Source organism: Hydra viridissima, unplaced genomic scaffold (assembly GCF_058129835.1).
Source record: "Hydra viridissima isolate aposymbiotic clone 2 unplaced genomic scaffold, HvirCarnegie_v1 scaffold_2, whole genome shotgun sequence".
Classification (NCBI taxonomy): Eukaryota; Metazoa; Cnidaria; class Hydrozoa; order Anthoathecata; family Hydridae; genus Hydra; species Hydra viridissima.
Genome location: NW_028324301.1, coordinates 2,770,871 through 2,797,911, shown reverse-complemented (window position 1 = coordinate 2,797,911; position 27,041 = coordinate 2,770,871). Strand labels below are relative to the sequence as shown.

At 29.2% G+C, this 27,041-nt stretch overlaps 2 protein-coding genes and 1 pseudogene across 3 annotated transcripts; 1 reads left to right on the top strand and 2 right to left on the bottom strand.

Annotated features, from left to right (window-relative positions):
* Window positions 1-1,838: 1,838 nt before the first annotated feature.
* On the bottom strand, window positions 1,839-3,452 carry LOC145190653 (solute carrier family 25 member 36 pseudogene; annotated as a pseudogene). Its single transcript, XR_016449622.1, has one exon. The product of XR_016449622.1 is annotated as a solute carrier family 25 member 36 pseudogene (transcript).
* Window positions 3,453-5,442: 1,990 nt separating this feature from the next.
* Window positions 5,443-14,107, top strand: LOC145183435 (anoctamin-7-like). Its single transcript, XM_090077798.1, has 19 exons — window positions 5,443-6,767; window positions 6,889-6,961; window positions 7,085-7,185; window positions 7,282-7,348; window positions 7,574-7,810; window positions 8,007-8,079; window positions 8,206-8,315; window positions 8,592-8,671; window positions 8,770-8,811; window positions 9,109-9,198; window positions 9,444-9,627; window positions 11,258-11,367; window positions 11,494-11,645; window positions 12,021-12,211; window positions 12,315-12,337; window positions 12,800-12,929; window positions 13,039-13,286; window positions 13,365-13,445; window positions 13,909-14,107. Exons 1-19 carry the CDS (start codon window positions 5,973-5,975, stop codon window positions 13,984-13,986), a joined length of 2,865 nt encoding a protein of 954 aa, XP_089933924.1. The 5' UTR covers window positions 5,443-5,972; the 3' UTR covers window positions 13,987-14,107.
* Window positions 14,108-17,280: 3,173 nt separating this feature from the next.
* On the bottom strand, window positions 17,281-22,118 carry LOC145183762 (cyclic nucleotide-gated channel alpha-3-like). Its single transcript, XM_090077797.1, has 9 exons — window positions 21,945-22,118; window positions 20,643-21,447; window positions 20,145-20,203; window positions 19,605-19,666; window positions 19,436-19,524; window positions 19,188-19,290; window positions 18,689-18,843; window positions 18,406-18,492; window positions 17,281-18,305 (listed from the first exon to the last, which is right to left on the bottom strand). The coding sequence occupies exons 1-9, from the start codon at window positions 22,078-22,080 to the stop codon at window positions 17,489-17,491; spliced, it is 2,313 nt and encodes a 770-aa protein (XP_089933923.1). The 5' UTR covers window positions 22,081-22,118; the 3' UTR covers window positions 17,281-17,488.
* Between the last annotated feature and the right edge of the window lie 4,923 nt (window positions 22,119-27,041).

Here is a 27,041-nt window from a genome sequence, read left to right as displayed (position 1 = left end):
TAATTCGGTCAACTCCAACAAATTTAGATCAACTTTGGATCGAAATAATGGCTGCTAGGGATGCCATTACGCCTAAACGATGCCAAAAATTGATCTCGTCAATGAGCTGTAGTTATCAAGCATTTATTGACTCAAAAGGATACCCTGCTAAATATTAATTTACCTCTAATAAAGTTTTCTTAACTATTTATACAAAGAACTTCCATGATTTTGAAAGCAAAAGGACGAAATGATAAATTCGTACTGGGTGTGTTATTTAAATTGCCCCCTTATTCTGTACTTCAAAATCATTTATATGATTTTTTTTTTTTTAACTAATTTACTTTCTTTTCTTACTCAGTAATGTTATCTTCTAAAATTAATATTTTATTAGGCTGAAAAAGTTTAGATTGCAAAAACTAAGATCTCTGAAAAATATATCATTACGTATTGAACATTAATCTGTGCTATTTTTTTTTTCGCCACCGTATATATATATATATATATATATATATATATATATATATATATATATATATATATATATATATATATATATATATATACTTGTATTCGTTTCACAAAGGTTAGTTTCAGATTTAAGGATTGTGAGGAAAGTGATGAAGATAGCGTCTGATTGAAAATGTGAAGCAAATTTTAACATTGCTGAAGTTCATTCATGTGTAACTTGACTTAAGTGTTTAATTTACTAAATGAAAGTTGCTTTAGTTGTCGGACGAGCAGCTACGTTTTAATTCTAAAACATATGTAAACATTGGATATAGTAATTAAAGGATCCACAGTTTTGGACATAATTTTGTTGAGTATTGATAAATCTTAGAAAAAAAAATTAGTGTTTTTTTTGAGTCGCAATCAAATTTTGTTGGAATACTTTGGTGGTTTGTAGCATGGAACCAAAGAATATGGAGGTTTTAAAGGTCCAGTAAAATGGGATTAATAAAAAACCCCTGACTTGCACCAGAAAACGAAGATGGAAGAAGAAAAGAATGCGCACGTTAGAGAGAGCGCAAAAGGACGATATGAGAAAAACCTTAGACATTATAAAACACTTTATTCTAACATATCAGGGGGAATGGGGAGAGGACTTATCTTAAACTGGAACTGAAAGAAGAGAAAACTTTTCAACAACTAGATTTGTTAGCTCAGCTACATAGCTTGATAGCAATGTTTACGTAAAGAACAAATGTAAACTCGCTAATCTTCAGGGAATCCATAGCTTTCAAGATTGTCACACCACCAAAGCTTTTAATTCATTTAAAAAAAAAAAAAGATATTTTCTTTGTAGTGTTATAATTTATAATAATTTTTCTTTTATTGCAAAAGAATATCTTGCATTATTTGCTACTATTATTGTAACACAACCCAGTAATTCTATTTATTTTATCCATACAATACTGATAAAACAGATAGTTTAATACTTATTGAGATACCTGTATGGTGTTACTTTTTCTTTTTACTAATAATTGGCCAATGGAAATTATTCAAATAACATTAAAACTATTGTATAAAAAAAGATAACAACCTGTTTTTTATATGAACTTTATCTCTTCATCAGATTAACTCTTAATCTTCCTTTGATTTTAAAGATAAACAATGCCTATTATATCACTGAACAACATGATTGTGATATGTTGTCAATATAACCTTTATATAGGCTCTCCACAAAAAGTGAAGGGAAACATTACATTGATACATCTTTTGAGAGTAAAAAAATATAGATTCATCCAAATATGTTTAGTGCATATTGTTCATATAAGTTTCATTAATCTAAACAGAATTAAACTAAGATTGTTGGAGTAACTTTAAGTTAACAAAATGAAACAGAAAACCCAAAACAATAAAAAAGCCACCAGGTGTGGTAGTATATTTCCTAAATGTAGCTTTTAATATCATGCTACAAATATGAAGAAAATTTCCTCAATACTACTACATTGATGGATAAATAAGTCACTGTTTTGTGAAATATGAGCTCCAAAAACTATTAGCAAACTTTATTATTGAAAATTTTAATCTTCTTTGAATAGCTAGGATAATAGATTTACAACTGCTTCATATGTAACAAACATAATAACAGTGTTAGGTACTTGTCTCATTAAATGAGCGCCCATTCCACCATAAAGTCCAACCCAACGCTCTTCCCTATAAACTTTAAATATTGTCTGAAAAAAACTAGTATAGTTTCTATTTTCAGGTAAAGTAGAAGATTCTTGGCGCAATCTAGTTCTAGCAACTTCATGCGGATAAACAGAAATAGCAGCACACATTTTAGCAAAAAAGGAAGCTGTGACAACATCAATTGCACTGAGATTACTTTTTTCATCCAAAATGGATTTAATTTTTTCATATAAAACAAAATAAATCATGGTTTCTGAAGCCCCATAATATGAAGCTGAAAGTCCCCTATAAAATCCGCGGATTCCATCATTTCGAAATACTTCTCTTGCAATTTCTAAAACAGTTCTTCGCTTAACACTTGTATCTAACTGTAATTTTGTTTTCATAAACCATATTGGATTAGTTAATGTAGAAACCGAAAGACTAGCAGAAAGTGCAGAAAACATATGTGTCCAGGAACTATTAGAAAGCTGTGTGTTAGCTAAAATGGATTTTGTTTTTGTGTATACAGCAAAATATGTTGCTCTACTTGGGGCAATACCAATTAGATTGGGTACAATCCCTCTGTACAGTGCAAAAAAACCCTCTGTTTTAACAATTTGCATCATATATAAAAAGACCTTAGAGCCATAACGACCAGCAAGTGGTTGTTTAGTTGTGACTCCATTTCCAACAGAACTCTGTGCTAAGCTCATTATATTGGACTGTAAGCGTGTTTGTATAACATCAAGTGGGCATGTCACAAACACTCCTGCTGTTCCACCAATACCTCCGGCAATAAAATTTACAAAAACACTTTTTTTATGCTGCTTTTGGCTCACTGAAGCAGGTTGTTGTGTAACTGCCATTGCAGCAGTTGTAGCTGTAGAAGTGGATGATAGCATTATCCAATAGAAGATCCGTATTTCACCCAAATCGGTTTCTGAATAAGTGAATCAATTTAAAATAGATTAATACTGGTTAAAACAAACATGATGAATTGAATTATTTTCTACCAGTGTACACCTGACTGAAATAGCATGTTTGAATCCGATTATTAAGTAAGACTAGGCAAGTCTCTCGCAACCAGCAAACGTTACATAAAACATGATGTAATGCTTTATCTCAACCGGAATTTAAATTTTGTTAGCCTCGCCATCCGCCATACTTCCTTGTAGATTTTAAGAAGGAGATACTTCTTAAAATCTACAAGGAAGTAGAGTTTAAATACGATTTCATGAATTTACTTTTTTTCTGTAATTACTTTTTGTCCAGATTTATAATCTTAAATACAACTTTAAAATATACCTAATCCTTATAGTAGACGATTTTAACGCGTACATGGTTGGCAATAACCTGCACTTGGTTAAGTCGGTGGCAGTTAAACAGCATTAGCAATATAATTGCCAAAAAGTATTATAGTCTTGTTATTTAATTAAGCGCTAACGTTTATTTGTCCCGGTAATAACAAAGTAAAAACTTTCTTATTGCAATTCGAATTAAAAATCGAATTTGAAATAGTTTATATATTTAAATACAAGAACTTCTGATATTCTATTTAAAAAAAGCGCTGAGTTTCTATATTTTTTGTTTTCACCGATAAAATTATCGCGCAATTGTGCAATTTCATTAAATCTATTAGACTTTTTAATCGCGCCAAAAACTTCTGTTGTTTTGAACGCATAAAAAGTACTATTTTATTAAACTTCAAAATTTGGTTTATCATAATTGTGGATTATTGTGCATAACAAATAAAAAGGAAATTGATCAATTTCCACGTTTATCTGAACTACAAAACAAAAGAAGTATCTTTTTTTTTAAACAACATTTTTTAAAAGTAAAATATTTTCTCACAATAAATTCATTAACTACATTTTTCTTATTAAGTGAATTGAAGATCTAAAAAAATAGCGATGTCACATTTTAAAAATTTTTTAGTTGTACCGTTTATTTCATTTATTTTGAAAATTATCAACTGTAACATGCACCCCAGTCCTTATAAAAAAGCAACCCCAGTTCTTATTAAAGAGGATAAAATGAAACAGAAACCAATAGAACGATGGAACGTTTTAAACTCTAAAAATTGATTTTCTCAAAATAAGAAAATTTGATTTCTCTTCAATAATATTAAAACAATTATACAAAATATAAAAATCAGGTATTTTAAATCTGATTTTATAACATATAAAAGCTACGCATTTTCAGTGAATATTTTTATACACTGTATACATTATATACACAAATTTTTAGTAGTTTACCTTTTATATACTTAACGCTATTTAAATTTTTAACATGTTGAATGCTTTCCTTGTTTATGTTCAATCTTCGTTGTTAATGAAAACTTCTTAAAAAAAAAAAAGAGAGATTCAAAGCTGCTGTTAAACCCCAAACCCGACCTTCAGAGCTTTTCTGAAGAATACTAGAACTAGGATTTCTTCAAGCGTTTTAACTTTTTGATTCACGGCAAGTTTAAATTCTGTCATAACACTTTACTTAAGGGCATACCGAACTATGATGACAAACAACCTTTTCTTATAAGTAAAATTGCAGCATATGATGATGTGAAGCTATTTCTAGTTCTCTTATAGTGAATTTTCCCATATCGAGTTGAAGGTTTCTCACATCATCAATGTTTCAAATCTTTTTGAGCTTGCTGTCAGATATTTGTCAGTTCCTGGTAATTCTGTTGATGTCGAATTTAGCGTTAGCACCTCAGGATCATAATTTCACGAATGAATATTTTTCTTTTCATTTTATGATGGCTTTCAATTTTAAAAACTAATCAGGTAGCTACGAGTGAGTGACAACAACAAAGACATTAATAACTTACATTTTTTGTAATAAAATACATTGTATTTTGATGCTGCGTTTTTATCGCGTATAGTTCATTTTTTTCCTGTGATTTTCTATTGTTCCTATTTATTAGGTAAGGAAACCGTACGAAAATTCTTTTGATTCAAAAGGTGAAAATTTTTTTAACCAGAACCGTAAATACAAACATCAGAACCGTAAATACAAACACCAGACCGTAATACAAATAGTTTAAACAAATCGTTCCGAACCAAATCAGCGCTACAAATAATCTAAGTTTCAGAGGCGCGAATTTTTTATGTTGATTACTTTTTAATTTTGTTTATCTATGTTTCATATATAAAAATATAGTTAGTTCATTCCGTTTTATTAGTGAATTGCTATTTGCAACTAAATGTGTTTTATAATGTTCGTGTAAACACGTATTGATATTAATATTGACTGTTAACAACTTATTAATAATTGATAGTTGCTCGTGACAACGATGTTCTTTACTAATCAAACTTAAATATTAAGTAACATCTAAAACTGTTCAGCAAAGCGAGTTTATAATTGTAAACATTTTAGATTTCTCACTTCTTTTTTTCTGAGACGTTTTTTATTTTTTGTTTTTTATTTAATATTTATTTTCGTACGTATTGCGCAATTAAAAAACAATACTTTACTTAAGAATAATTGTTAAGGTATTATAGTTTATGCTAAGTTTATTTTGTTAGATATAAAACTAGTCAATAATCTAACATAACTACAGTAAATTATATAGATAACTTATTATAGATATATTTAAAGTATGCATAGATAGCTACACGTGATGCCTACACTGTTTCATATATTAGGAACCTCATCGCGTAACTTAATGAGTATCATACTGGTGTAAGTAACTGAGGTATTGTTCCAGCTTACGATTAACTAAGTTGTATTTATTTTTTGTCAAAGAGAAAAACTATACTGCAGTAATTCACTGTAAAAATTATATTTTGAGACCAATGTTTAGCATTAGCTCCTAATTGATGTTTTGTACTTGTATGCAAAAGGAATTATCAATAACAGTTTGAGATCTTCCAGAAATGTTTTCTTTACTGAATGATGATAACAGTAGTGTAATAAAGAAAAAGCAATTGCCTCCTTTAAAAAGCACTGTAGAAACTTATAGAAAATCTAGAAATCTTAACCAACCTACCTACGAGTTAGCACAAAATTCTGATCATGATAATTTGCAAGAAAACTTTGTTTCATTGAACCCATTACCAGGTAATAATGCTGATGCAGAAAAGAGTAGCATCATTAAAAGTTTTTACAAAGACTTGATCGTTGTTGATGTGAAAAAAGAAAATCAAAACGTAAATCTTTTGCATAATCCAAAAGAATTACTTAATGTTGGAGTTGCAAATATTCAATATGACGGAAGTGATAGCGATTGTAGTTTAAGTAATTATAAAGCTCCGTTTAAAGAGTCTCAATCTCCATTTTCAAATCAAGAAACTCCTGTTAGCAATAAAAAGTTTCAGTCTTCATATTTAAATCCTAATAAAAATAATAAAAATCAAAACAATTTTGAAGAACATTTACAAGGTCAACCTGAGCATCAAGGTTTTAAAAAGATGAAAAATAAATCTTCTGATTACCATGAAAAGAGGAAGCGGTCGAGAAGAAGCTGTGATTTCATACTTGTGCATGAGTTCTTAAATAAGGATATAGAGAACAATTCACAACGAAAGTCTTTTGTCAACCAAATGAAGAAAGATGGTTTAGAATTAACTGAAACAATTATTGGGGAACTAGTCTTTACTGAGATATATGCACCATTTGGCAGATTGTGTAAAGAAGCTGAGCATGTTTCTTTGCATATGCCTTTAGAAGGGGTAACTGCATACCATTTCTTATATCTTTATATATAATATGTATGAGTAAGGCTGTTTTTTACACAAATAAAGAAACTTTATGACTTGTAATTTGTATCAAGACAATTTTCACATTTTTCAGGTCAAAATGGACCAAAATTTACATTCTGGTTTTTTTGAAAGATGCTTGACTTCTTTCAAAACAGAATTTGTGGGTATGTGGCACTTGAGCTAAACATTTTGTATATATTATCAGTGATGTTATAGCATTTTATTAAATTATGCAATTTTTGCTTAACTTTAGTTTAACATATTAAAGCTGTTGTTGTTTTTTATAGTGGATATGATCAGTGCAGCATTTAATAACTCCAGTAAGGATCTGTTTTATGGTATCAAGAATAAAAAGACATTTTTTAGAACTGCTTACAGATCAATGTTGGTAGGTGGATATTTATATACTATATTACACACACGCGCGCGCACACACACACATATTCATTTAGATTTATATAGTGAATTTTTTTGAATTTTCTAGGTCAGAAATATAATTAATAGATGCACTTTTAGTGCAGACCATAGTGAAGAATCTACTCAACTAAAAGGTAATCTTTTTTAAAAATGAAAATAAAATGTCTTTTGTTAAAATAAAATTTTTCAGATTAATTATGTAAGATTTGTTTATAGCTTGAGTTACAATTAGGTTAAGACTGCATCAGTCAGCTTTACAATTTCATTATTGATGAAAACTTTAATTTGATAGTTTAACAAATTTGAGAGGACAATAAATTGAATGAAATAAAATAATAACAAAGCAGTTAATGCATTAGGTTTAAGTGGGCTGCTGCATCATGGAGCTTATGATGACGCATTTATACTTCATGAACGTTCAGAGTATGATAGTAACTTTCCTCCTCCTAAACGAAAAAAGCTTACTGAGGATATAAGCAATAGAGATAGCCGTAAAGAACTAAATGATACTTGGCTTAAAATTTTTAAGTTTCAACCTCTGTGGAAGATTAGGGATTACTATGGTGAAAAAATTGCTTTTTACTTTGCTTGGTTGGGTGAGCTTTAGTTTAAACAGTTTTTTTTCTAATTTTCTGCTTGTAATTTTTTGTTCCTTTTTTCACAGTAAAAATCCTTATGGTTTTACATATTTTTCTTCATACTAGTTTTGCTAAAGAAGATATTTTGGCTCAACAAAAATGTTTTTTAAACTAATGCTTCCATACAAAACTATTTTTTTTTGCAATTACTTAGGTGTTTTAATAACCTCACTCTGGATTCCTGTCTTACTTGGGATTTTAGTCTTTGTGTATGGTTTTTTGACTGCGTAAGACTTTTTTTCTTAGTATTTTCATTAAGTAGAAAAAATTTTACCCAGTGTAATAAAAATATTATGTAGACTTTTGTCATTACAGACTAAGCTCATGACTATTTAGTATTTGATTTATTGTAGGTACAATCATAGTGGACAGACTTTAAATTGGGAACATTTTAAAGACTTGGTACCCAAAGCTTTAGACAATGAGGCAACTCCGTATTTTGCTATAATAATCTGCTTGTGGGGTAAGTTTTTTATTTTTAAATTTAGTTTTATACTTAAAGATGTAAAGACTTTTACAGAAGGGTAGTTTTAACATGTGATGAATAACTTTTATAATGTCTAGTTAAACAGAACACTGAGAAAATGAGTAGGGGTATTTTGATACCCTATATAAACCTTAGAACAGATAAAAAGTTTAAACTATTTGGTCAAATAGATTTTCTTATTAATATCATATCTTACTTTTTTGTAAGTTTCTTTATACTGATTGGAAAACTAAATTTGATAGTCTTAATTAGGTACTATTTTTCTTGAACTTTGGAAGCGTAAAAATGCTGAGCTAGCATATAAATGGGATGTGGACACATTTGAGGAGCAAGTAAGTGAAGCTTTCATTTGGAATAAAAATGGTAAGAGTTAATATATTGGAAGTTTTAGCCAACTTTTGAAAAGAACAAATATTATTGTGCATTTTAGGAATTAAATAGACCACAGTTTTATGGGACTAAAGTTGTTTTTGTAAGTAAAAATTTAATAACTGAGTTTTAATAAATATTTTTACACATTTTGACACATTTTAAAGGAATGTTTTATTGTTAACATTGTTCAATAAAAGGTGTAAAACTAAGTTTGAATTTGTAATTAACTACTTAAAAAATAATTGTTGTTGAGTTATCAGTAAAAGAAGAAATTGCAAATAGTTTTCTCATTGTATTAAATAATTTTTTAAAAAAACTTCAACCTGTGATTACAATTTCTAAATTTTAGCAGCAAAAGTGTGAGTTTGCTTGCTATAGGTTTGAACTCTATTCTTAGGACCCATTTACTGACAGCCATGAGCCTCATTATCCCACATGGAGAAAAGTTATAAAAACCATGGGTTCATTAGCTGTGATAGCCTTTATGGTAAGTAGACAGATATATTAGCACACCCAGGACTTTATGCAGGCTTTTTAATAAAGATCCATATATTTGCAATATCAAGAAATAAAATACTACTATGTTTAGGTGATACATATTAATGTCTCTTACTTTTAAATAAACTTTTTTTCAGGAGGGGAGCCTCTACTCTTGGGTGCAACCCTGTTTAAATTTGTTTTATATCTAGTATTTATATTTGATAATTGTGAAAATATCTTATTTATTATCAGGTATTGTTGGTATTGGCTAGTGTAATTTCGATAGTTGTGTACAAAGTTGTTTCAAGAGTGGATTGGTTTCCAAAACAATTAAGTTCCACAATGTCATCATTAACTTCATCAGTTCTGAATACAATTTCAATTTTACTTTTGGGGAACTTGTACAGAGGGCTTGCATACAAACTTACAGATTGGGGTAACTTAACTGAATTTCAATGAAAATAACTTCAAAATAATTTTTTATGTTTTATATACTAGTGTGGGTCAAAAACTATATTTTTTCAGTTTGAGAAGTTGTAACATTTTCAGTAAGCTGTTCTTTAATATCCTGATTCTTAAAAGTATAACTCCCAACTTTTTTAAATTTCATTTGAATAAGTAACACCCTTTTACACAAGGTAGAGATTCTTGTAAATTTTTATGCATATGAGCAACATCTTTTGTTATTCAAAAATAGGGCAGGTTAATGCTATAATAATATGTCATAGTGCAAAATATTACATTTCTCAGGCCAATTCTGTATAGAACTCAAAGTAAATCAGATTTGCTGTGCAGTTCCAGCTATAACATTTCTCTTTGTATTATCATGTCATATCTTGGTTTGTTGCCATAAACTTTTGATCTGGCTGCATTTATATATTTATTTGCTCTTTCTATTGTTTTGTGAATGGCAAGGTATATGAGATAGTACAATGGGTTGGTCATAAGTAAGTTGCTCATTAGAAAAATAGGACAACAGTAACAATGATGTAACAGTATATTGTGTCCAATCAATCATTTTCAAATTATTTTGCTGTGACATTGTTAAAAAATAATTTGATCACTACCACTAACAGCACCAATCTGTTTCATTCAGTTCCCGGTACAACTTTGAAAACAGTCACTCCAAGGACCTTTTTAATATCTCTTCCAACTTTTTGATGTTTTCTTTTTTTTTTTTTTTTTTTTACCAGTAATACTATTTGTACCATTTCATACTAAAGCTGAAAGGCTTTCTGTCAAGTTTTTATCTCTTATAATTGACCAATACTCTTTTGAAACATTATGTGAGTTATTACTAACATCATGCAAGTTATTAATAATAGTAGTAGGTACAACATCCCACCTATTACCCTAATATTTTTTTGTGCAATCCAAAACTACATTCAAAAGCAAGGATTTTCTTTTCCTATGCAATCAGTTGTTACTGTTACTCCAGCATATTTTTACAAGTACAAATATCAAGTAGTTTTTAAAAAGTATATACTTGTATTTAAACACTGCTGACATTTGCTTTATTTTGGGATACTTTTTATGTTCATGGGCCTTTGAAATAATTTTCTGTATATTAACTGCAATACACTGATTGTTAATAGATTGAAAACTCACTTTTGTATAAATATCCATTACTCCAGTTGCTAATATTTGTGTTTTTTTCAACATTAGTTTAGATTCAGGTTCATTAGTCTTGAGGCTTCAACAATATTTTAAAATGTCCTCATAAGTTGGTATTTGTCACTAAGGGAGCTCTATTGCAGCTCCAAACTGGAGTATTCAGCAACACTTCTTGCAAAAATTGACACCATGTTGGTTAATAAAGAAAATTATTAATTTAACTCAATATAAATGAATATGTAACGATAAAAAAAATCATCAAACATTATTACATGTATGTATGTATGTATGTATGTATGCATGTATGTATGTATGTATGTATGTATGTATGTATGTATGTATGTATGTATGTATGTATGTATGTATGTATGTATGTATGTATGTATGTATGTATGTATGTATGTATGTATGTATGTATGTATGTATGTATGTATGTATGTATGTATGTATAGAAAATCATCAGACAGATACCCAGTATGAAGATGCACTTATATTAAAGTTGTTTGGGTTTCAATTCATCAATTCTTATGCTTCACTCTACTATATTGCATTTTTTAGAGAGGTAGAATTTCTTTTTATCCATTATTTTAAATAAATTCTTTTAGGAAATAAATACATTCCTCAATGTAAAATATGTAATACCCAATTTCTAATCCATTAAATTTTTAACAAATGTAATTGTATTTAGAGGACAAAAGATACTGGTGTCTTTGATTTGGGATCAAATTACTCTGATAGCTGTGGTGAAACCAATGACTGTATGGCACTTCTATCAATGCAAGTTGCAATTCTTATTATAGCAAAACCTATGCCAAAGTTTTTTTCAGATATCATTAAGCCGTAAGTAGGTTATCAAGTATTTGAGTCCAGTATATCCAGTATATCCAGTATATCCAGTATTTGCCTTATTCAAAAATATTTGAGTAAAAAAAATATTATTCAAAATATTAGTATAAGTTTAGTCATAAGTTAGATAATTTTTTAATCTATTTTAAAAAATTAGTTTATAAACTCCATGTTTATGATGTAATGAATACAAAACTTATTTACTTGGCAATTTAAACAATGAAGTTATTTAATGATAAATATTTCAAACTAAAAAATTGTCAGTATAATTTGTTCATATGTAATTCATGTAATATTTTTAACAATATTTTTAACAATGTAACAATGTACGATGATTTAAAACGTTTACGGAGATGTTTCTTTTTTAAGCTTTCTAATGAAGAAGTGGCAAAAAATAAAACCACAATGTTTTTGCTTCCGAAGCAATCAAGTTTTGACATCAAACACAAGCTTACCAAATGAGGATTCAGATATGTCCAATGAATATGAAAAATACATGGAAGAAGAATTCAATAAACCTGCTTTGAATGATTTTACATTGTCAGAATACACTGAAAAGGGTAACAAACTTTTTTTCAAGCAAATGGAATGAGCATTTTTTTACAAAGATTTTGTCTTATTTCTTAAATTATAACTACATCTTTCTCTCTCTTTATATTTTAGTCATACAGTATGGTTATCTCATGGTACGTGTTTTCATACAACCTATATTCAATTTTTTTGATTTTTAAAATTTTACTCAATTCTAAAAATTAAACTCATTTAATTTTTCCAATTAAATAATTATTTAAAAATTAAAATTTTTGTATACAAACATTTTAAAACAGTTTTCAACTAGCAACTTTATTAAGTGAACTGTTTACAAGTATTTTAGCATAAAAATAAAATTCTCTAATGTAAATTTCTTTTTTCTTGCTTACGGAATCTCGACCCAACTCCTTCTATTTACTTAGTCAAAATACCTTATAACACTATATAGTTGTTGCCGACTTAAAATGTTGAAATGTTTTAAAATTTTAAAATAAAGTTAATGATTATAAAAAATAGTTTACAACTAAAATCAGGAAGCATCATTAGTTAAAGGTGAATATACCTATTATAGTTTACATAAAAATGGACATTTTACAAGAATAATTATTTCTTTTTAGTTGTTTGCATCAGCATTTCCATTGGCTCCTTTAATTGCCGTGGTATCTAACCTTATAGATTTGCGTATCGATGCAAGGAGATTGTTATGGTTTAACCGAAGACCTGTACCTGAAAGGGCTGAAGACATTGGTGATTAATTTACATATTTTTTCATGTAAAACACATATATCTAACAACTTCCACCACTAAAAGTTTTCTTTTTAATCTATCTTTAAAAACTTAGTATTTTATATTTTAGGAATGTGGTTCACTATACTTTCTTTTTTAAATTACGTTGGTATAATCACTAATGCTTTCATTATCGGGCTCATTTCAAGGTTTGCACGAGAATACAAAACAAGTAATAAACATTCGCTGCCTTTAAACACCACTTTGTTAGTTGATTTTAATTCGACAACAAGTTTTCATATAAACACGAATTCAACAACGAAAATCTCGTTTTCAGTTGAAACATTTCAAAACTTATGGATCATTATAATATTTGAAGTAAGTATTTTTTTAAAATGATTATGATGGTGATGGTGATGATGATGGTGATAGGACTATATTTCATTTCTCATTTAGAATGTTGCTTTGGCTGTAAAATTTTTAGTTGCATATCTCATCCCTGATGAACCGGAAAAGATAACACGGGCAAAAAAAGCAGTAAGTACAATTCGATTTTCATTTTGAGTTTTTGTCAAATTATAAAGACAAATTTGCTCAAAATTGCAAGAAATTCTCCTTTTAAAAAATTAAAATCTATGTCCGTGTATCTCTCTTGCAAAGTTTGAATAGTTTGAAAAGTTCCAATTATAAATTAACCAAATCTAAAAAAAAGGTAATCTTAATTTTTACAAGCGCACCAAGATATAACTCCATGCCTTTATTCGACAAATGGTGATAAGAAAGGAGTCAGCAGAATTTAAACTGGATGACTTGATGAGGTAAAAAAACACCATTCATTAGAATGCTAAGTTAGCAAATTAGCGTATTTCCTTTTTTTCTGGGACCTAAAAATTCCCCCGAATTTATTTAATGAAAAACATAAAGTCCTAAACATACAACTGGAATTTCGAGAAAAAAACTTAAATGATGATAGTTTTAACGGTAATTATTTATTTTTTAGGAAAAAATCCACATGGAAAAACTATTAAGCCGCAATGGATTAAAGTCTGGACCCGGTAAAAGTATTCGAACAAGTTGAGCATGCTGTAATACTTCCTCAAGTGTTTTTGTTTAGCTTTTATAGGTTTCTAGCCTACTGTACTTTTAAGCCTATTTCTTTTATACATCACTAAATATCAAAAATAATTTTGTACAAATAACCCCAACGTTGCTTTGACATGTCAATAATATTTATAGTGAATTTTGCAGCCATTAATGCTGATTGTTGATGTATATATATATACATATATATATATATATATATATATATATATATATATATATATATATATATATATATATATATATATATATATATATATATATATATATATATATATATATATATATATATATATACACACACACATATATATATATATATATATATATATATATATATATATATATATATATAGATAGATAGATAGATAGATAATTTATAATTTAGAATAGGTAAATTCGATAAAGCTTTTCCTTTGAATATGTGTTTAGTTTTTCTCTAGCACGCCTAGTTTCTGAGATTGAGAAGACTGGCTAATTTTGTATGACTTTTGGCTGTTTTATATGTAATAATACTAATCCTAATGTATTAATACTAATTTTTTCTATTTCAGATTTTATTGTTCTTACTCTCTATTTGATATTGTTTTAACTTACTGAACTGTATCAATGCTGTGTTCGAGTAAAAATCCCGATTTTTTGCGGCTCATTCAAATTTTCATAATAACAAAGGAAAATTAAAATTGATCTATGTAAAATATATGTTTAATTTTGATAGTCCGAAGGTTAAAAAAGCCACCTCTGAGTTAGCAACCACCTGCATGAGACGGGAAAACTGAGAAAACTGGATAGATGACGGAAGACAAATGAACTCCACACAATTTTTCTGAGAGGAAAAAAATCCAGCCGCTTTTTGCTTCGCCAAACAAGGAAAATCCTTTCTTCAGCCAAATCAACACTTTAGATGAAAAGTAGATTCTATGGGACACCCAACTGAGCCTAGATAAGCAATTCCAGAAGGTGTGTTTGGTAGGTCAGATATGCAGTTGTTCATAATGAGGTGATGAAAAAGCGAGCAAACAATTACTACAAAAAAAGCATTATCAAATACAGAGACTTTCTGTGTTCAACGCATCCAAGAATCTCGCTTAGTACTGCCAAATCGAAGGAAAGGTTCCTCAACATCATGACAATGCCAGATCATACTGAGCGAAGGAGAGCTAACAGGAGTGGTGAAGCTGGAATGGGAAGTTATGCCTCATCCTCAATATTCGGCAGATATCTATTTTCCTGGCTATCGTTTATTCAGGGTCCTGCTAATTCTAATGAAGTACAAGAAAGATGAACGCGGGCTGAAAAGATATTAACAAATATTCTCACCCCTCAACAGTTTTAAGAAAGAGATTTTTGATTCCTTGAAGGATACATGGTTATTGATTGCGAAGGTGATTATTTTGACTAATAAAGTCTTGTGATTCATACATACTTTTTTGGTTTTCATGAATGTTGCGCGTTTTCTTCTGTGCGTCATTTTCTTCTGAATACTTTTTGACAAACTTCATAAAAATCTACGAATTCAAAAAAAATTAATCTCCACTCAAATTGTCAAATCTTATGCTTCATCATCCTCTTGACACTCATTTATGGGCTCTGAAATTTAACTTCAAAAGTCCATAAAAAAAAAAACAAACTAAAAGAGTTTTAAATGTCAGTTGAAAAACTGATCTTTGGGGTCAAAACCAATTGTCAGTTAATTTCCAACAAAAATTTTGAGCGATATTAGTTGCAATCATGTAGCAATAAATATCGTGTAAAAGTTTTTGTTGAACGAACGTTCAGAATAACAGAAGCGAGTGCTTTATTAGCAAACAAGAGGAATTCCAAAATGAGAGAAAATCCTCTGGGAATAAAATTTCTCCGGTATTAATAAAACCTGGCACAAAACTTTCGATTTGAATTTACGCAATTTTGTTTTATAATGATGTATTTTGAATTAAATTTTGTAGAAACACGTTGAGACATTTTCATTGATAAGTTAATTTTATCTTATAAAATATTACGCTATGTTAATATTAGAGTTGGGAAATAAATGTTGAAAAATCGAACAGAAGAGAATTGTAAAAAGAAAAGATTGTGGTGATGAAAGGTTTGATATTAAACTGCTGGTCTTAAAACTGAAACTTATTTAAATGATTTAAATAACATTGAAATACGTCTCTGTTTTCCTGGGTTGTATTAATACTATTAGATGAACGTTTTAATGACTTTTGTAACACAGTTACTCTTTAATTGTGTTACCAAATTTCTATTCAAAGTAAGCATCAATATCTCTCTCTGGATTGAAAAACATGGCTTCAAGTCTAATTACTCAATAATTTATAAAATTTACTTGAATCCTGTGACACCTGTTACAGAAAGTTTTAGTAGATTGAAAATGTTACTTGCCATAGAACGTTGAACGAAAATGTTACTTGCCATAGAACGTTGGTTTTGAATGAGCAATAAATCATCTTGCTTCAATGTAACCACGAAAGTAGAAATTGACATAAATTGTTTCAGTAGCAAACCAGACATGGGGTACTTCCCCTCCCCGAAAGTAATCATTCACAACTTAGATTTTAGCTCAGAACCTGAAAGCTCTAAGTAACCACTGAGTAAGTTAGGTTGGTTAAATTTCATTTGTTCTATAAAATTTTGTTAAATGAGAAAACTTTTTATTCAATACTCGCAAAATATGCTTATCGAAATTTTGTGGCACCCTCCCCCCTCCCCCTACTCGATTAATTAAACAAATGTTAGATCTTTCTAGTGTATTGTAAAGAGACAAATTTTTTAAACAGTCCGTTATTGTATTTTTAAAGAGAATTTTTTTATGAGTTCAGATAAAAATTTTGTTTTAGATAAAATTATATCTCAAAATACATGAAAATTCTAAACTAATCAATTTTAGAATTTAATCTAATTGATACAATTTGTAACAATTAAATAAAAAATAAAAAGAATTAAAGTATAAATGAAAATAAATATTAAAGTTTTTTTAAAAGATATTTAAAAATATATTTAAATCATTAAATATTTAAATTTAAAGTTTAAAGTGATTACCAATGACATTCCATCGTACTCAAACTTGAAACAGACTAAGAAATGCTCAGGTAGTTATTGCTACCACTTCATGCTTCTTTATGACATTTCTGTTTGAATCTAATCACCTTTGGCTTCTTTGGTATTTTATTCTTAAACAAAGTCTCATCCAGTGACTTTAGCAACTCTTTGCGTTTTCCGGTCATTAAAATGTGTTCATCAAAAATTTTCGAATATTTCTTCTAAATTCTTTTTGTTAGAAGAGAATTTTTTTTATCGTCGTGTCAATGCGTAAAATTGACCGAAACTAATGTTATAATATATTAAAAATCAATTTAAACGAGCATGTCAGATCAAATTCCAATTACCTTTTTACTCCCCGAATCTGCTTTTAATTTTCATAAACCCAAAATCGATCCAATAATCTGTTTTCCACCATTTTTCTTCGGAACATTCTCTTAACTTAAAATTATATAAGCCTTTGATGCCCTTAACTTGACCCAAAAGTGTAACGTCACTAAAGAAATTTTTTTCCCCCTTTTTAAGCGAATCTCTTTTGATTTTTGTTTTGTTGTTTTGCAAATGTTATTATACTTTTTCTGTTTATGATGACCAAAATATTGGCTGTCGTTATAAAACCTTTTTCTTGATGTTAACGATTGTTTTTTTCGTCCATGTGAGAAAAAGTGGGATCGACTTTTCGGAATTGTGGGCTCATAAGACTTTTTGTAAGAATGTTTATTGCTAGCATTCTGCTTTTTACGGCGATATTTTTTAGAGTGAATAATTTTTACTACTATGTTTGGAGATTGAAAGGAGAAACCAGCCACGTTAACTGCAGCCTTGCTTAGTTTCAGTAATTGAACGAGTGATCTCGCTTTTTCAAAGCAAACTAAATTGTAGGGATTTGAGTTCAATTTTATAAGGAGAGCCATATTTGGCTCGCTTTTTTTAAGTGCGTTGTTTTTAAAGTGTGCGGAATTACCGCAGTCTTGAACGGTTTCCGTTTTATTTGCTTTAGGGTTAACGCAGGTTAAGCAACTTCCTGATGCTCTATTTTTTTTGTACTTAACTTCGTCTTCAGATTCAGTATCAGAAGACGTATTTTCATTTCGTGGACCTTCGCAGTATTTTGTTCCAAGTGCCAACCTCTTACGACCATACTTTTCTAAAATCTTCTGCGCTACGGGATAATCTTTAATAGAAGCAATTACATCATCTTTGCTGAGCACAAAAAGTTCAAGATACCCGCAGGATTGAACGTTGGCTGTTCTTCTAGTATGCAAAATAAAGACATTTAACCCTAAATTTAAACAAAACACTATACTGTAATATATATACTGTAATATACAAGGACTCAATCAGAAATATTGACCTGTTATCTCCATCGTTCAAGCTTAACAAACCAATTTCCCCAAAAAAATCGCCTGGTTGAAGAATTTTAAGCACCCTTCCACTCTCACTATAAACACGGATTTTTAATCTCTTTTGAAATTGACATATTTACAGAAATTGATACATTTATAGAAAAAAAATTTGGAGTTTTAATGGAATATGAAGTTTTAACGAATACGTTGAAATGACAACACATTTTTTTGAAAAACATTTTAATAAAGATAACTTTAATAAGTAGAATTTCTTAAAAACTATTTGCACACCTGACTACTTCTGCGATTCCATCGCTAACAACATACATTTCCCTGGCTATCTCTCCCTTTCGGACGATTATATCACCAGGCGTAAATATGTGAAGCTTCATTTTTAGGACTAGGTCATGCAGAAACTCTGGCTGACACTTTTGAAAAAACGAAACCTTAATGTAAGATAATCATTTTTTAATGTAAGATTAAGTAAAGTTTATTATTTATAGAGAATATTCTACAGAACAAAAATCATCGAATATAATTTACAGAATTAAATTTGTTCTACATGTTTTATGTTGCATATTTTAATTTTATGAGACCGTCCGAAATTGTCTGAAATGTCGGCATTTTTTGATAATTTGAAAATATAATTATCTGTTACAAAATTTTTAACTTAATTACAGGTTTATTTTATTATATTTACTAATTTTATTAAAACTATCAATAAATGCCTTTATTAACTTTTAAATTATGATCCCAATTTGAACTGAAACTTTAATTAACATTAAGTTACTTTTCGCAAAGTCTCAAAATGAACATGCAAGGCCAACTCGGTTTTCATTTTGTCTGGTAATATTTTCATTTCATTGATATCTTCCCCTCCGTGAAATCGATCTCTAGAATGAATCTGCTTACAAACGGTACGGTTTGGTATATATTACAAAAGTAAAAGAAAAAAAAGTCCTTTAAAAATAAAATTTTTCAATTAAAATGAACCTGAAGAATATGCAATTGAAATCGGAAAAAAAAATTGAAACTTACCTTGAATAAGTGTAATCGTACCATTGCCTTACTCGCTTTCTCAACTCCAACGGCACGTTGTGTTTTTTCATGTATTGTACTGTTTTATCCTATTGCAAATATCTGTACAATAACATTTATGTTTATTGAATGCTAAATATAATTTTTTTGAATTTTTTAGAGAACTTACCCTTTGTCTTTCAAATTCTAATCTATTTGCATTCATGTTTTGAATAATGTTTCCAGCTTGACCTGAAATTTGTAAATGTAATATTTATGCAATATACATGTTATATTTATATTATGCTATTTGCATTTTATGTATATATATGCCGTGTATTTATACATCAGCATTTGGAGATAAGGTGACGTATTCTTTCTCTATAATTTTTAAGCATTTAAAACATTTTTAAACTCGAGGTTTTACGTTGGTGAAAAGAAAATTAGCCGAAATCCTCCTGTTCTAAGTCTTTAGTTTAACTTCATTCGGTAAAATCAACATGTTCCTAGAATCTAAAATAAAGCGTCATATGGTTGATTTTACTGAACGGAGTTAAATCACTTCAAAACTTTATAGGAAATAGTCACAGGGGAAGAGGTGCCTGCATTGTTTTAAATTATAAATCTAGAGTTTTTGACTTAACCTTGATCAACATAAGAATATTATGTTAATCAAAGCTAATTAAAAAAAGTAATTTTAAACTTTTCAAAAATAAAAAAAGCTTGTTACCAACAATAGTAGCAAAGATGAAAATTCCACTGATGTAACATATTATCATGTACGTACATCTACAGAAAATATATAACATATTATTAGTACGTACATCAACAGAAAATATATTTTAATAGTTATTACAAATATAGAGTTTAATTTAACATTCGCTTGGCATCAGGAAAAATTACTCTATAGTGTTAAAGGTGAGATTATGGATTGAGGTTTGGTTTTAGGCTTTGGTTTGAAGGTAGGGTAGGGATAGATCAGTGGAATAGCGAGTTAACGTAAGGATTAGAGAAATTTTTTTAAGCCAGGGGTATTTTTTATTAGGTGAAACTACGGATGTTATTTCCTAGAGCCATTTGATTAAGTCATAACAACGCTAGTATATCATAACAAAGCTAGTATATCATAACAACGCTAGTATATCATAACAACGCTAGTATATCCAGAGCATCACATTAATTGTATTAAGTTTTGAAGTGCAACCTAAAAAGGAATAAAAAAACTTACTCGATGGTTGTTTCCGGGGGGGCACTTTCTCCGATATTTGTAAGGACTAAAGTTGACCAATACATGCTTTTGATGTAACGATGGAGTAAGTTTTTGTGAATGCCGTTTAGCTGCGGGTATACCCACACGTTGGATCCAAATCCTTCAATTTCAGATATGATATAAAATATGCATGAATTCCAATGTAAAATTAAAAACATCATGTTCAACCAAAACATTCCACGTACAAAATTTGGAAAGTTCGTCAAAGCCTCGACTACTTTTTTTGCTTGAAATATATTCAAAAATTTTAGCAGCCTTGGTAACCTATAAACAGGTCGTACTTTATCAAAGATATAAAAAACATCAAATGGAGTAAGGCTTATGGCATCAATTAGAAACTTCTTCGATCTGATGTAAGTTACCATCACTTTTCGTGAGTCTTTTACATAGATACCATTTTGAAGAAAAGAAACATGAGATGAAACAAACACATCACCAAGATAAATGAGGTCAGCGGTATAATCAAGGAAAAACCATAGTGCTTGAAATTCTTTTGCTTCGGGGTAAGCTGCTCGAAAAATAACCACCCATATATTATAATTTATTGATAGTAAAAGCACTACCTGCCAAAAGTAACAAAACGCACTGTATGGTTCAAGTAGGAATCCAGATGAACAATTTCGTTTTACGTTGTTATAGAAACCGTTTGGTATATCGCTAGCAATATCAATGTGAAAACTTTTCGATCTGTTAAAACCAGAGTTTATTGAACTAAGGTTACTTTTATTGCTCCCTCCGCGTGAAAAAGAAGCACAGCTAGATCCTATGTAAAATGAATAGTTCAAACTATTTTAAAAAACTTTAAACTAACGTGCATTCATATAAAATTACATTAATGCTACCGCTATCACGAATCATTTCGAAGAGACGAAAGATTTGAAATTTTTTTAATTTTTTTTTTGCTTTACTTATTTAACTAGCTTAATGAGTAAATTATCTGGAATAATTTATGCATTTGAACAACTACACATCCCTATCAACGAAGGATGAAGAAAGCAATTGTTCTTTATCCTATCAGCAATATAGTATCGCACTTAAGGTATGGTATAAAATAATTATTCTAAGCACAGCTGCTTTCGTGATATCGGCAAAAAAGATCAAAAATGATTTTCGCTTTTTGAACAAAATTTATTTTGTAAAACATTTGAAAAATATTTTTTTTTTTTTTTTTAAATTGCAAAACTTAAATCATGAAAAAATATTCAAGCTAAAAAGAAAAAATTTGAATGTAACTAATTGTCTTATGAAGTACAACGATACCCGAAAGACTTCGATCTCTGGTGCTAAACTTATCTAAAAATATGTTCTTTTCCGCAAATGACATCCTCTCAGCTCTTCTTCTTCTATTTATAGCATTTTTAGTTGTCAGAAACGACTTTATTTTAATAGGGGCCATCTTTTATCTCCGTATAATTTCTGTTTTTTCTATTAATAATAAAGAAAGATATATATTTATAAAATTTATCATTTTTTACTCATAATCAGCTCCTTACTGTAACGCGTTCTCAGTTTGATGTAGAGAAACAATGACTCATCGCAAAAGGGCGCGTCACAGCTACGAATTTCATGATTTAGCTGAGCTAAAAATCGAATAAAAACGACACTTAAACACTTATCAGAGTTACAAATATTCTACTAAACATCTACTTATTCATTAGAATGACAAATTCTTAATTCTGCCAAACGTATCAAAACTCGAAAAAAGCTGATTCGTAGCTTTGACGAAGCTCCCACCACCAATCATAAAAGCGCATAATAGTGTTATATGAAATGTGATATTGTGACAAAATTATTATTGTTTATTTTCTTCCATACAAAATGTTGGGTGCTAATAAATAGCAGCAGTTTTACTAAAATTAGAATGATAATTAATGAAAATAGAGGTATTATTAATAAAAATTAGAGGGATCAGGAATGTGGTGCTAAAAGAAAAGTATTTGCATAAATAATTATCGTTTTAAAATTCAAGTAAATATTGGTTCATAGATGTTTGGGATGGGAAGATGTTTGAAAAAGAGAAAAAGAACCGAAGTTTTCGTTCTTTACTTAATAAATTTTTCTGAAATACATTTTTAAAATATATTTTTAAAATCGTACTTTGGTCAAAGTAAAAAAGTTATTTTACATTGAAAGTATCAAATACCAATCACAGTAACAATAATTATAATGTTAAAAATACTAAAAATAACCAACCAAAAAAAAAGCACTTTTTTTTGTTTTTTTGTTAAACTAATACTTTAAAAAAAATGAATAAAAAACTAATAGAAAAAAAAAAAAGAAAGAAAGATATCGAGAATGACTTTCTTATAGCCGTTTAACTTTTTGAGATAATATTTTTTTTCTCTGTGCAAAACTTTTCCAAACTTACGTTAGACTCGCATAAAACGTTGTTATAAACATCTTCATTCATTCTCTCAGAATTGAACATAAAAATTCCCCTTCTTTCGTACCCGCTTTCTCTTTGAAATTAGCTTCACAATATATTTCCTCAAACGACCAAAATTTGAAGTGAGAAAAGATGCTTTTAGAAGCTGAAACACTTTCCGTTAAATTAAAGTTTTGAAATTTTAAAAGTTTTGAAAAACTTTGATTCTTTTGATCCAGATACCTTCCTGAATAGATTTAGATTTCTAGATTAAGAGCCTTTAATGTTTTTTTATTTGTTTTTATTGCTTGATTATTTATAAAACAACTTTTAAACTTCTTTCTGTTTCTGCTTTAGATGCTCAGATTTCCAGATAAGAAAAACTCACAAAAATAAACAGGTGCGTATTAATTTCAATAATAATAATAAAAAAAAGTTTTTAAATACTTTTTTCTTATTCGTTTTTACTTTATCTAAAATATTTTAAATAAGGTAAAAATGAATTAGAGTAAATAAAGTATTGATAAAGTAATTGTGCAGTTTTAAGAAAACTTGTATGAACGTATACATTTTTCGTCGTAGTAAAAATGACCAAAGATAAATTCCGAGATTTTGCTGCTTAAAAACAAAAAAAAATTTGCAAAGTAGCGGTGTGTAGTAGCAAAGTAGAAGCAGTGTGTAGAATACTAATTTATAGGATATTAGGAATTTAAAAAAATGAGATGAAAAAATTTGCTCTGAGGATGATGTCATTTTTCTGTTTGTGCCAAAAAAATTTTTTTGTATTTTTTAAAAAACTTCTTGTTGTCTAAAAATTAAACTGTCTTTGCAAAAATGTCGTCTTTTATTGTTTATTCCTTGAACCAATTTATATTATCAGTATAAATATAGTTGCTATCCGTATAAATATGTTTAATTATACATATTTGTACTGTTTAATAATTTAAAATGTAATTACGAAACAAAACATTTCATAATTTTAATTAAAATTTAAGAACGCGTTGTAACAACATTTCGAAATGGTCATTCTGATTCTTTTTTTGACAAAATGCGCAAAAAAAATCAAAGAGATTGTTCAGACATTACGTCATGCAATTTATCCTGATTTTCCTAACCAAAATAATTGACTACAGGTATATGCGCCGCAAAAACTATTGCACCCCAAAAACCAAGCAGTTACTTATTGGAATGTAGCTAGTCCGATTTTCACCTAAAAAGTATAAGGGTTTGATTTTTTTTCATTAAAATGTTCAAGCTAATGGAAAAATAAATCAGCTTTTCAATATTATAGCTTTAAGTGATTATTTTAAGCCTTTTCTAAAAATTTCTCTGGTTTTTTAAAATCAAATATTTCCGTTAAAACACCATAAAGCATGTAAATGTCAGATTAATTTGCAAAGTTGACTTTTTCATAAGCCCTTATGTGCCCTTTTCAATAATAATCATAAAGTTAAATTATTTTGCAGTACTATTTTTTACATTTTTGAGCCAAGTTCAACCTAATAGTGATGTGGTTTTTTGGGGTGCATTTAGAAAATAAACTTAAAATTCAAAAACCACAACAAAAAAAATGTTTAATAATAACTTAAAATCATACATTACATTGGAAAAGAATGTTTTAGTTATACATAAATTCTTTATAAAAAAAACTATTCATCCCTCTCTGATGTATTACTATTTGAATTGAATAAACTTTTCCTTAGATTTGTCCCTGTTTTTTGCAAAGCTGCAGCAGGAAAAATCATTGCAGGTTTGTTGCCCTCAACACGACACGCTAACTTGCTGCACTGAGATTTTAAAACATTGTGGCATTTTGCAATTGTGTTTGAACCTTTTGTTCTTTCTTTTCATTAATGTTTGCAACTAAACTCAAAATGTCTTAGCTTTCATTGACCCATGAACTTGAGTTATTCGTGTTGAACTGATAGATAGATTTGGTTTTACTTTTCTAATAGTCATAAATCCTGGTATCTCCTCAAGTTGGATGCTCTTCTCGTGCAACTCATTAATCAAAGATTGAGAACTTTCAAACTTTTTCTTTCCAATACAATGCTGATGCTCTTCTTCTATCAGGAGAGACAACAAATGATGAATCAGGGGAAGCCAATGTTGATTGCATGGATGAAACTGATGCCTATTCAGGAGTCTCTATGCAATTATATGCTCTATCAAACTTGTCCTGCTGCATGAATTCAATGCTCAAGGCTTCATTGGTTACACCAACTCACTTTGCAGCTTTTAGGATAGTGGGTTTTGTTCCCCATTTATCCTACATATTTGCTAGAATAAGCATGAATGCTTCTTGCACAATGCCCTCTTACATTGTTATCTTTTCACCATGCTACAGCTTCTGCCAGCTGTTTACTTTTTGCATTTGTGTGCTTTCTTGCAACAACTGCTTCTGATTTACTACTTGGGTTTATTGACCTTGTTTTAAAACGTAAAGTAAACTTTGTTGTCATTTTAAAAATATTTTCATTTTTTATTTCTGTATAGCAAATAAAATATATATAAGTTGCTTTGACAGTAATTTAAAGCAAATACAAGTAAATCTAATAAAACTGCTACATTTGGTATAGTTATATATGTATAACAAGAGTTTATAATAGTTATATGCAACTTTAAGAATAATTATTGGATAGTAAAGAAAAACTAATGTGGTTTTTGCGGTGCGTATGATGTGGGTTTTGTTGTGAATAACATGCTAAATAAAAAAGTAAGCTTGCAATCACATATAAAATCAATTCAGAATATAATATAACTAACGCAAAACAAATCCTGAAGCTTAAACTTGTTTGGAAAAAGTTTTATTTGCATTTTTGTTGATGTGCTTTTTGAAGTGCGCATTGAAAAAACAATGACTTTTTGGGATGGTAAAAAATAGAAACCAATTATAAATAATTTCCAGCAGCCCTCTGGAAGGAGTTATTTATAGTATTAGTAATGAAAAATATTAAGAAAATTTGTAAATAAATTGTCCATAAGAAAATACGAGTATGCCATCATTCATGCGGTTTTTGCGGCGCATTTACCTGTAGGAGCGATGCATACTCTTCAAAACGTTGTTAGGGTTTTGTACAGAGTTTCTACTAATATGCTCTCAATGTGCAATGCTACGTGATTGAACCATCCATATTATGTGATGTGATTGAACCACCTTGAATGGGGCAGCTTTTACAGTTTTATTTCTAGGATTTAAACGAAGATATGATCCAGTTACCGACCCATAATAAGCAATACCATAAATGGTTTTCAGTATCAGATTTATCTTAATTCTCGACAATCACTGCTTACTCGGAAACCTAGAGTCTTTCTAGCTACTGGCGCTAAATTACATAGCCCCTTTTAGGCTTCCCTCCTGCTACTTCGGAATTTTCGGCTTTTCTTCATTGAACCTTTTTTTTTCTTAAGAACTTTTTCTAGCTCAATTTCTTTCCTTTTTTTCGCCGAAGGCAAAAATTCTTGGTAGATTTTAATTTCCGCATTTCTTAGTAGATGTCAAGTGTCCGCATTACTTGGTTGGTGTTAACTATCCACATTCTCTTCTCTCCATCAAACCAACCAAATCTCCGTTTATCATGTTAGATTCTTATTTTAATTAATCTTAATCATGTTAATTATCTTAATCATGTTAATTATCTTAATCATGTTAATTTGTTATCTTAATGATCCTTGAGGTTTTTTTTTCTCGTTGTACAAATTGTAAATTCGAATCTTTAGTCCTTGAGATGTGGTCACTTGAGATTCTACAGTTAATAAATCAACTTCGATAGGCTTTGCATAGGATGGGTAATTCAATTAAAAGGTCTTCAATTAGATTTGTTTCAGTCTCTTTGGTGTGAAAGAACGGAAATGTTTGGTGTGAAAGAACGGAAATGTTCTTGAGGTGGAAGACTAGTTTGACTTTCGTTGCTTTGGAAAAATATTTATTTAACAATTTTAACTTTTCGAGCGAAACTTCATTTTTTTATTTTATTTCATGTAGAACTTTT

Excerpts from the sequence above, each read along its gene's own strand:
- LOC145183762 (XM_090077797.1), bottom strand. The coding sequence starts at position 22,080 with ATGGCCCCTATTAAAATAAAGTCGTTTCTGACAACTAAAAATGCTATA. Across the intron at positions 21,448-21,944 it reads CAGAGATCGAAGTCTTTCGG|GATCTAGCTGTGCTTCTTTT; the intron begins GTATCGTTGTAC and ends CATTTTACATAG. Across the intron at positions 18,844-19,187 it reads ATTTTGAGACTTTGCGAAAA|GTTTCGTTTTTTCAAAAGTG; the intron begins GTAACTTAATGT and ends TCTTACATTAAG.
- LOC145183435 (XM_090077798.1), top strand. The coding sequence starts at position 5,973 with ATGTTTTCTTTACTGAATGATGATAACAGTAGTGTAATAAAGAAAAAG. Across the intron at positions 12,212-12,314 it reads GTCAGAATACACTGAAAAGG|TCATACAGTATGGTTATCTC; the intron begins GTAACAAACTTT and ends TTTATATTTTAG. Across the intron at positions 13,287-13,364 it reads GGATCATTATAATATTTGAA|AATGTTGCTTTGGCTGTAAA; the intron begins GTAAGTATTTTT and ends TTTCTCATTTAG.